Consider the following 11,930-nt stretch of genomic DNA (forward strand, 5'->3'; position numbering starts at 1 on the left):
ATCAAATTTAAAATTTTTCCACGAATATCTAAAAATTTGTTTTTTTAGAAAAAAGTTCTAAAAATTCAAGATTTTTGAAGTATAAAAACCATGAAATCCACTAATACAAAACATTGGCACATAAAAGTTGTAGAGGTCCTATATAAGTCAGTGGCAGTTGTGATGATCTTTTTGAAACACTCTAAGTCAATTCGGACTTTGAAGTTTTCATATTTTTTTTCTTCGCTAGGAATTGTTTTTAGGTTTTAGAGTTATTCATATTTTTTAGCACTAAGTTCAGCATACTTTTCTGTTTGTACTTTTCTAATTTGGATTTTGTAATAAATCTCACAACATTAGTAGTTTTAGAATTTGTGAGTTTAGTTGTGGTTTCAAAAAACACTAAAATCACAACAATATGGCTGTTGATAAATAGGCCCTAAGTGTCATGTGAGGAGAGGTTCTCTAATTCTTCCCATTTACAAAGCACTTGATGAGGCTCTATTTAGAATATTCAGTGCATTTTTGGTGTCTAGTATTCAATAAGAAATTTACCAAGATCTACCATATACTTATCAGATTAGAAAGAATGGGGCATTGTGGGATTATTTACACTGGAGAAAAGGAGTCTTGTCATTGGTGATATAAAGCCTTGGGACTTAATATAAAAAGCAAAAAAAAATGTCAACAAGATAGCACATGTAATAACTACCCTTCTCCCTTATTAATATACACTGCTGTTTGATTCCTGGGGGTGAAACTAAGGTTACCACAGTGAGAAACAATTAACACCATTGCTAATGCAGCCTCGTTATTGGTGAGATTGTTTACCTGTGGAATATTGCAGTATATGGCAGCCTTTGCAGTTACTGCACATACAGTTAGGTCCATAAATATTTGGACAGAGACAACTTTTTTTTTCTAATTTTGGTTCTGTACATTACCACAATGAATTTTAACCTTTTACCTGCCAAGAACGTACGTACTACGTTCTTCCAGGGAAAAGCCCTAACTGCCAAGCACGCAGTACCTACGTTCTTGGCTGTAAAGGGCTCCTCTCTGCATCTGCGGCGATTGCCGCTTCAGCAGAGGCTTCTGTTAGTCTCCCCACCTCCTAGGCAATGAGTAGAGGGAGAGGAGGGGGAGGTCACGTGGGTCCTGCGACACGATCATCGCAGGACCCGTCTACAGTTATGCAGACACGTGTCTGCTCCTTGTGCTGCGTCTCCTCTGCCTGTTCCAGCCAGCCTGCTGCGTCCTGCTGCGTCCTGCTGCGTGCACTCTGCTTTAGGACCCCCCCTTAGCTACCCAGGACCCTGCTGGACATCAGAACTGTAAGTAAGCATTTATTTTACAGTTATACACACATTTACATACTAATTACATGCATGTACAAATACACAATACACATTTTACTAAGTTAGCTTTATTCTTTTTCTTTTCAGGCTTTTTTTTTTTTTTGCAATTTTGTATATGTCAGAATGTGTACTTTACAAAAATATATGTTTTTGGGGGGTCTTGTGCTGTTAGGGGGTCTTGTGGCACAATATACAGTCTTTATGTTTATGTTTATCTTTATGTTCACAGAAGGCGAAAAGACAATAAAAACCGCTGCCTTAGCGTAACTTTGCAGTACGATAGTTTGGAGTAGAAAGACATAATTACCTATTTTGTATTCGTCAGAATGTGTACTTTCTAAAAATATATGGTTTTGGCGGTCTTTGTGCTGTTAGGAGGGTATTGTGGCTCAATACGCTGTCACAGGCCATTCTTCACAGAAGGTGAAAAGACAGAGAAGAAAATTCAAATGCACTAATTTTATTTGGGGGTCCGCACATGCCAGCTGCTTTGGTATACCTATGCATATTGGGCATCAAACTGTTCAGTAGACCCGTGGCGTCAATATTTAGGGTGTTTTACAATTCTATATAAGAAATTGGGTGCGATAAATGCGGCCAATTGCAATATTTTTAGACAATTTTCATAAATGTCATAAAAACCGCTGCCTTTAGCGTAGCTTTGCAGTAAGGTAGTTTGGAGTAGAAAGACATAATTACCCATTTTAGATTCGTCAGAATGTGTGCTTTCCAAACATATATGGTTTTGGGGGTCTATTTGCTGTTAGGAGGGTCTTTTGGCAAATAATACGCAGTCACGGGTCATTCTTCACAGAAGGTGAAAAGACAGCGGAGAAAATTCAAATACACATTTTTTTTGGGGGTCCGCACATGCCAGCTGCTTTGGTATATCTATGCATATTGGGCATGAAAATGTTCAGTAGACCCTTGGCATCAATATTTAGGATGTTTTACAATTGTAAGTAAGAAATTCGGTGAGATAAATGCGGCCAATTGCAATATTTTTAGACAATTTTCATAAATGTCATAAAAACCGCTGCCTTTAGTGTAGCTTTACAGTAAGGCAGTTTGGAGTAGAAAGACATAATTACCCATTTTAGATTTGTCAGAATGTGTACTTTCCAAACATATATGGTTTTGGGGGTCTATGTGCTGTTAGGAGGGTCTTTTGGCAAATAATACACAGTCACGTGTCATACTTCACAGAAGGCGAAAAGACAGCGGAGAAAATTCAAATACACAAATTTTTTGGGGGTCCGCACATGCCTGCTTTGGTATATCTATGCACATTGGGCATCAAACTGTTCAGTAGACCCTTGGCGTCAATATTTAGGGTGTTTTACAATTGTATGTAACAAATTGGGTGAGATAAATGCGACCAATTGCAATATTTTTAGACAGTTTTCAGAAATGTCATAAAAACCACTGCCTTTAGCGTAGCTTTGCAGTAAGGTAGTTTGGAGTAGAAAGACATAATTACCCATTTTAGATTCGTCAGAATGTGTTCTTTCCAAAAATATATGGCTTTTAGGGGTTACCATAACTTTTTGTAGCTTTTATCCCATATAAAACTGGTAATGTTTGGAAATTAGTGTAAATGTAAGACATCAAATAAGTATGCAAAAGGTAGATTCTGGGGTCTTTACATGCCATGTACTTCGATAATCCTATGTACATTGGGCATCAAACTGTTCAGAGGACCCCAGGCTTTCATATTTGGGGTGATTTATCTTGATACCTAATAGTATGTATGAAGTAAGGTGCTGCAGGTGGAAGTTTTGAGGTGATTTTTGGAAATGTCCCCAAAATTGGCAAATTTAGGAAAGATTTGCGGCTTGGTGCTTTGGGGTAGAAAGACATGCATACCCAATTTAGATTCGGGGGAATGTGTACTTTCTGAAAATAAATGGTTTTCTGGGGTGAACGTACTTTTTTCTACCTTTGCCCACCCCAAAATGATGAAAATGTGTTGATTTTGCAGCACCTGAAATGATAGACCAAATGGGGGGGTCTTCCTTTTGAGGCCCCTATATGCCACGTGCTTAGGTACACCTATACATATTGCGCATCAAACTGTTCAGCGGACCCTAGGCTTTCATATTTGGGGTCATTTGTCTTGTTAACCAATAGTATGTTCGATATAAGATGCTGCAGGGTGGAAGTTTTGAGGTGATTTTTGGAAATGTCCCCAAAATTGGCAAATTTAGGAAAGATTTGCGGCTTGGTGCTTTGGGGTAGAAAGACATGCATACCCAATTTAGATTCGGGGGAATGTGTACTTTCTGAAAATATATGGTTTTCTGGTGTGAACGTACTTTTTTCTACCTTTGCCCACCCCAAAATGATGTAAATGTGTTGATTTTGCTGCACCTGAAATGATGGACCAAATGAGGGGTCTTCATTTTGAGGCCCCTATATGCCACGTGTTTAGGTACACCTATACATATTGGGCATCAAACTGTTCAGCGGACCCTAGGCTTTCATATTTGAGGTCATTTGTCTTGATAACCAATAGTATGTTTGATATAAGATGCTGCAGGGTGGAAGTTTTGAGGTGATTTTTGCAAATGTCCCCAAAATTGGCAAATTTAGGAAAGATTTGTGGCTTGGTGCTTTGGGGTAGAAAGACATGCATACCCAATTTAGATTCGGAGGAATGTGTACTTTCTGAAAATATATGGTTTTCTGGGGTGAATGTACTTTTTTCTACCTTTGCCCACCCCAAAATGATGAAAATGTGTTGATTTTGCAGCACCTGAAATGATAGACCAAATGGGGGGGTCTTCCTTTTGAGGCCCATATATGCCACGTGCTTAGGTACACCTATAAATATTGGGCATCAAACTGTTCAGCGGACCCTAGGCTTTCATATTTAGGGTCATATGTCTTGTTAACCAATAGTATGTTCGATATAAGATGCTGCAGGGTGGAAGTTTTGAGGTGATTTTTGGAAATGTCCACAAAATTGCCAAATTTAGGAAAGATTTGTGGCTTGGTGCTTTGGAGTAGAAAGACATGCATACCCAATTTAGATTCGGGGGAATGTGTACTTTCTGAAAACATATGGTTTTCTGGGGTGAACGTACTTTTTTCTACCTTTGCCCACCCCAAAATGATGTAAATGTGTTGATTTTGCTGCACCTGAAATGACAGACCAAATGGGGGGTCTTCCTTTTGAGGCCCGTATATGCCACGTGCTTAGGTACACCTATACATATTGGGCATTAAACTGTTCAGCGGACCCTAGGCTTTCATATTTGGGGTCATTTGTCTTGATAACCAATAGTTTGTTTGATAAGATGCTGCAGGGTGGAAGTTTTGAGGTGATTTTTGCAAATGTCCCTAAAATTGGCAAATTTAGGAAAGACTTGCGGCTTGGTGCTTTGGGGTAGAAAGACATGCATACCCAATTTAGATTCGGGGGAATGTGTACTTTCTGAAAATATATGGTTTTCTGGGGTGAATGTACTTTTTTCTACCTTTGCCCACCCCAAAATGATGAAAATGTGTTGATTTTGCAGCACCTGAAATGATAGACCAAATGGGGGGGTCTTCCTTTTGAGGCCCCTATATGCCACGTGCTTAGGTACACTTATAAATATTGGGCATCAAACTGTTCAGCGGACCCTAGGCTTTCATATTTAGGGTCATATGTCTTGTTAACCAATAGTATGTTCGATATAAGATGCTGCAGGGTGGAAGTTTTGAGGTGATTTTTGGAAATGTCCACAAAATTGCCAAATTTAGGAAAGATTTGCGGCTTGGTGCTTTAGGGTAGAAAGACATGCATACCCAATTTAGATTCGGGGGAATGTGTACTTTCTGAAAACATATGGTTTTCTAGGGTGAACGTACTTTTTTCTACCTTTGCCCACCCCAAAATGATGTAAATGTGTTGATTTTGCAGCACCTGAAATGACAGACCAAATGGGGGGTCTTCCTTTTGAGGCCCGTATATGCCACGTGCTTAGGTACACCTATACATATTGGGCATTAAACTGTTCAGCGGACCCTAGGCTTTCATATTTGGGGTCATTTGTCTTGATAACCAATAGTTTGTTTGATATAAGATGCTGCAGGGTGGAAGTTTTGAGGTGATTTTTTCAATGTCCCCAAAATTGGCAAATTTAGGAAAGATTTGCGGCTTGGTGCTTTGGGGTAGAAAGACATGCATACCCAATTTAGATTCAGGGGAATGTGTACTTTCTGAAAATATATGGTTTTCTGGGGAGAACATACTTTTTTCTACCTTTGCCCACCCCAAAATGATGTAAATGTGTTGATTTTGCTGCACCTGAAATGACAGACCAAATGGGGGTCTTCCTTTTGAGGCCCCTATAAGCCTCATGCTTAGGTACAGCTATACATATTGGACATCAAACTGTTCAGCAGACCCCAGGCTTTCATATTTGGGGTAATTTGTCTTGATAACCAATGGTATGTTCGATATAAGATGCTGCACGGTGGAAGTTTTGAGGTGATTTTTGGAAATGTCCCCAAAATTGACAAATTTAGGAAAGACTTGTGGCTTGGTGCTTTGGGGTAGAAAAACATGCATACCCAATTTAGATTCAGGGGAATGTGTACTTTCTGAAAACATATGGTTTTCTGGGGAGAACGTACTTTTTTCTACCTTTGCCCACCCCAAAATGATGTAAATGATAGACCAAATGGGGGGTCTTCCTTTTGAGGCCCCTAAATGCCACGTGCTTAGGTACAGCTATACATATTGGGCATCAAACTGTTCAGCGGACCCTAGGCTTTCATATTTGGGGTCATTTGTCTTGTTAACCAATAGTATGTTCGATATAAGATGCTGCACGGTGGAAGTTTTGAGGTGATTTTTGGAAATGTCCCCAAAATTGGCAAATTTAGGAAAGATTTGCGGCTTGGTGCTTTGGGGTAGAAAACATGCATACCCAATTTAGATTCGGGGGAATGTGTACTTTCTGAAAATATATGGTTTTCTGGTGTGAACGTACTTTTTTCTACCTTTGCCCACCCCAAAATGATGTAAATGATGGACCAAATGGGGGGTCTTCCTTTTGAGGCCCCTATATGCCACGTGCTTAGGTACACCTATACATATTGGGCATCAAACTGTTCAGCGGACCCTAGGCTTTCATATTTGGGGTCATTTGTCTTGTTAACCAATAGTATGTTCGATATAAGATTCGGGGGAATGTGTACTTTCTGAAAATATATGGTTTTCTCGGGTGAACGTACTTTTTTCTACCTTTGCCCACCCCAAAATGATGTAAATGATAGACCAAATGGGGGTCTTCCTTTTGAGGCCCCTATATGCCACGTGCTTAGGTACACCTATATATATTGGGCATCAAACTGTTCAGCGGACCCTAGGCTTTCATATTTGGGGTCATTTGTCTTGTTAATCAATAGTATGTTCGATATAAGATGCTGCACGGTGGAAGTTTTGAGGTGATTTTTGCAAATGTCCCCAAAATTGGCAAATTTAGGAAAGATTTGCGGCTTGGTGCTTTGGGGTAGAAAACATGCATACCCAATTTAGATTCGGGGGAATGTGTACTTTCTGAAAATATATGGTTTTCTGGTGTGAACGTACTTTTTTCTACCTTTGCCCACCCCAAAATGATGTAAATGATAGACCAAATGGGGGGTCTTCCTTTTGAGGCCCCTATATGCCACGTGCTTAGGTACACCTATACATATTGAGCATCAAACTGTTCAGCGGACCCTAGGCTTTCATATTTGGGGTCATTTGTCTTGTTAACCAATAGTATGTTCGATATAAGATGCTGCAGGGTGGAAGTTTTGAGGTGATTTTTGGAAATGTCCCCAAAATTGGCAAGTTTAGGAAAGATTTGCGGCTTGATGCTTTGGGGTAGAAAGACATGCATACCCAATTTAGATTCGGGGGAATGTGTACTTTCTGAAAATATATGGTTTTCTGGTGTGAACTTACTTTTTTCTACCTTTGCCCACCCCAAAATGATGTAAATGTGTTGATTTTGCAGCACCTGAAATGACAGACCAAATGGGGGGTCTTCATTTTGAGGCCCCTATATGCCACGTGCTTAGGTACACCTATACATATTGGGCATCAAACTGTTCAGCGGACCCTAGGCTTTCATATTTGGGGTCATTTGTCTTGTTAACCAATAGTATGTTCGATGTAAGATTCTGCAGGGTGGAAGTTTTGAGGTGATGTTTGGAAATGTCCCCAAAATTGGCAAATTTAGGAAAGATTTGCGGCTTGGTGCTTTGGGGTAAAAAGACATACATACCCAATTTAGATTCGGGGGAATGTGTACTTTCTGAAAATATATGGTTTTCTGGGGTGAAACTACTATTAGTGGAATGTTTGGCCTTGAAATCAGAAGTATGCCGTTTTGTGGAGCGGTGCTTTGGAAATTTGCTAGTGTACTGCTTGTAGATTTTGATCTATATAAGTGAGAAATCTCAATAAAACTATATATATTTGGTATTGTTGCGTTCAGGAGACATAGACCTTTCCAAATCTGCTGTGTTCTCGTACATAAAATAAATGATGTTTCTGATATATGTAATTGTACTATGTGAAACCTAATTTTTTTCATTTTATTAGGCACTTTGAAGCCTATATTTTTTTTACAGAAGTTGAATTACACAAAAATTCTAGCATATTTTGAAAGCTCAGGTCCTGAAAAAAAACATGTATTGTTTCCCTGGTTAAACTAAAAGACCCCCCCAGGAAAGGCTCTTAAAGTGAAAGAGTACAAAATATTCAAAAATGGTCTGGCAATAGAAGTACCAAATCAGCCAAATTGTCTGGCAGCGAAAAGGTTAAATGAAACAATTCAGATGAACTGCAGACTTTCAGCTTTAATTCAGTGGGTTGAACAAAAAGATTGCATAAAAATGTGAGGAACTAAAGCCTTTTTTTTAACACAATCACTTCATTTCAGGGGCTCAAAAGTAATTGGACAGATTAAAAAACTGAAAATAAAATGTTCATTTCTAATACTTGGTTGATAACCATTTGCTGGCAATAACAGCCTGAAGTCTTGAACTCATGGACATCACCAGATTCTGGGTTTCCTCCTTTTTAATGCTCTGCCAGGCCTTTACTGCAACGGATTTCAGTTGCTGTTTTTGTGGAACTTTGTGGAAGTTTGTCCATCTGTATTATAAAACGCCTCCCAATCAATTTGACTGCATTTAACTGGATTTGAGCAGACAGTATGTCTCTGAACAGCTCAGAATTCATTCGGCTGCTTTTGTCCTCTGTCACATCATCGATAAACTCTAGTGTCCCAGTGCCACTGTCAGCTATGCACGCCCCAAGCCATCACACTGCCTCTACCATGTTTTATAGATGCTGTGGTATGCTTTGGATCATGAGCTGTTCCACGCCTTCTCCATACTTTTTCCTTGCCATCATTCTGGTAGAGGTTGATCTTGGTTTCATCTGTCCAAAAAATGTTTTTCCATACATGTGCTGGCTTTTTTAGATGTTTTTTTTTTTTAGCAAAGTTCAATCTAGCATTTCTATTCTTGCAGTGCACCCTCTATATTTACTTTCATGCAGTCTTCTCTTTATGGTAGACTTGGATATCGACACGCCTACCTCCTGGAGAGGGTTGTTCAATTGTTTGGCTGTTGTGAAGCGGTTTCTCTTCATCATGGAAATGATTCTGCGATCATCCACCACTCTTGTCTTCCGTGGACGTCCAGGTCTTTTTGCGTTGCTGAGTTCACCAGTGCTTTCTTTCTTTCTCAGGATGTACCAAACTGTAGATTTTGCCACTCCTAATATTGTAGCAATTTCTCGGATGGGTTTTTTCTGTTTTTGCAGCTTAAAGATGGCTTGTTTCACCTGCATTGAGAGCTCCTTTGACCTGCTGTCTGTTCACAGCAAAATCTTCCACATACAAGCACCCTCCCTCAAATCAACTCCAGGGCTTTTATCTGCTTCATTGATAATGACATGAAAAAAGGAATTGCCCACACCTGCCCATGAAATAGCCATCGAGTCAATTGTCCAATTACTGAGCCCCTGAAATGAAGTGAATGTGTTAAAAAAAGGCTTTAGTTCCTCACATTTTTATGCAATCTTTTTGTTCAACACACTGAATTAAAGCTGAAAGTCTGCAGTTCAACTGCATATGAGTTGTTTCATTTAAAATTCATTGTGGTAATGTACAGTACCAAAATTAGAAAAAAGTTGTCTCTGACCTAACTGTACAGTAAATCAGTGTGTGTTGTTGCAGGCTGTTGAGAAGACAGAGGTCCAAATCCTAATTTAAAAAATAAAACTGGTCTACACTAGGCTCTAAAAATGGCTGTACTTTAATAATTATTTTAGCAACAACTTTTTAGTTTAGAAGTTCAGCTTTGTAGGTGTGCCTGTGATTAAAGGAACCATTACCACTAAACACTGCATGTCTCTATAAAGATAACTCACATAAAATACATATAAATAAACCTTTTCATAAAAATATACTTTCCTAGTAATATGTACCATTGTATAATCCCAAATAGAAAATTGCCATTTGAGGTACTCAATTCATTTGTAGCTTGTATGCTTGAGGCAATTAGAAATAACACACAAACCAAAGGGCACTCATATACAGTATGTTAAGGTTCATCAGCCAGTGAATGGACAACGCTGGGTATTTTACACTTCTTCCTGTTACAGTTAGAACCACAAAGACCATCAAAAATAGGTGGCTCAATGTAATAGATCTAAAGGGGCACCTGTATATGCAATTTGGTATGATTCTTTATTAAGTCACTTATTTAATATGAATTATATGCTAAGTATTCATTCTGAAGGTATACTTTAAGTATCTGTGTTTGAAAAAACTCACATTTTGTTTTCTTTCAGACTCAATGACTGTTCAGAAAGTAAAGGGACTTCTTTATCGACTGCTCAAAGTGCCAGGATCAGACTTGAAACTCTCATATCAAAGTTCAAAAGTGAGTATCGCCTTTCTATATCAAGATTTGGGTGCAAGGCCTTTTAAATATACAAAAAAAGATACAGGTTTGTGCACCTTTGCATTATTATAAAAACTCCTGTTTAAGGACATCCAGTTTACATATTTTATCAGTTGATTTTTCTTTTAAAGGTGTTATTCGCCTTCCACAACCTTATTCTGCCCAGATTCCGCCTCCGGCAGCCTCTATTTATAGCCGTGTATCTGCCCGCCCCTTTTTTTTAATCACAGATGTGGCAGAGCGGGTGCGGCTCTATAGGTGCTTTGCCCGGTCAGGAGCGAGCAGGTTAGGGTCAGATGCAAGCCGACTTTTAGATGACATGCACATCACTTGTAAAAAAAACCTGTAAACTGTGCTAAAGTGATACATTTTATACATTACTTATCTTTGGCCCTGCTGAGCAGAATTCCAGAGTGTCATTAAAGGCAGCTGTTAGAATTGAAAGCAACAGAAAAAAATTGATAAGTAGATTTATCCCCTGGGGTCAAGTACCACATTGGCATGTTGAAGCGACCCTCTCCTGACGGCCTGTGATTGTGATAAAATCTCGCCAAATGAGTGGATCTTTAAATGTATGGCCAGCTTTAGTTTGTACAAACTAGTAGTCATAGCTCTATTTTTTTCAAACAGATAAGCTCCACCAAGCTTTAAACATGGCTGTGCTGCATAATGTGTAGGACCCTCTCCACCCCACTAAATAAGAGATCTACATGTTACATAAGAAGCACCGTCAAGTAGTGGTAGTTAACTAATCCCACACACATTATATAATGCTGGGGTTGAACACAAGTGCTTATAAAGTGTTTATATTGGGCAAGAATTACAAATGAGTGGTATTAAGACCCGACTCTGCCCAGTTGCTCATTATAGGTGAGGTATGGAGGGTAAATGGAAGTGCATTTAATCTTACTGTTTAACATCTCTCTGTACAGATGGAAGGCAAAGAAATTGAACTGGAAAATGATTTAAAACCCTTGCAGTTTTACTCTGTAGAAAATGGAGACTGCCTACTGGTGAGATGGTAAAAGAGAAAAAGAGGCGTTTGACTGGCTGGGCAAGATTTCTGTCAATGGAAATGTTTTTACATCAGTCAGAATCTGAGTGAACAAAATCATGGTCTGAAAGCAGAACATTTACACTTTCAGTGAAGGTTGTTTCTGTTGTATTGCAGCCATTATTCTATTTATTATAAAGAAACTCAAAGATCTTAAAGAATATCCTTCCATTTAAAAACTGTGGTTTAATTGCTGATTAAATGTTTGCCTCAATTCTGGTTGTTTTGTTGCTTTATATTTCCATTGGAAGATGAGAATGCTTATTTCTGCAAACCACTTAGTACTACAGATGGGTGAAGGAGAATATTTTGCTACAAAAGTACTTTGTGGCAAATATTTCTATTCCATTGGAACAACTGCTTGTGTCAAATGTGATCTGACTGATCATGAAGCCAAACTGGAATTAGAGGCACTGGTTGTTCTGATGTCAGGTGCTACTTACCTTATCCCATCAGTACCTAACTGCCAATTGCCACACACAACTGCATCTATGGACACATAGTTAAATCAGGTTGAAAAAAGACAAAGTCCATCAAGTTCAACCCCACTTAATGAAAACCCAGCATCCATACACACA

General features: G+C 38.9%; 1 protein-coding gene across 1 annotated transcript in view; it reads left to right on the top strand.

Moving 5' to 3' along the window:
* tbce.L (tubulin folding cofactor E L homeolog) overlaps positions 1 to 11,566 on the top strand; it is a 47,458-nt gene extending 35,892 nt beyond the window's left edge. Inside the window, exons 16-17 of the mRNA NM_001095061.1 lie at positions 10,186 to 10,277; positions 11,231 to 11,566. Coding sequence (NP_001088530.1) covers positions 10,186 to 10,277; positions 11,231 to 11,323 — 185 coding nt within the window. The 3' untranslated portion in view covers positions 11,324 to 11,566. The remainder of the gene's footprint in view (positions 1 to 10,185; positions 10,278 to 11,230) is intronic.
* Positions 11,567 to 11,930: the final 364 nt, after the last annotated feature.

Source organism: Xenopus laevis, chromosome 5L (assembly GCF_017654675.1).
Source record: "Xenopus laevis strain J_2021 chromosome 5L, Xenopus_laevis_v10.1, whole genome shotgun sequence".
NCBI lineage: Eukaryota > Metazoa > Chordata > Amphibia > Anura > Pipidae > Xenopus > Xenopus laevis.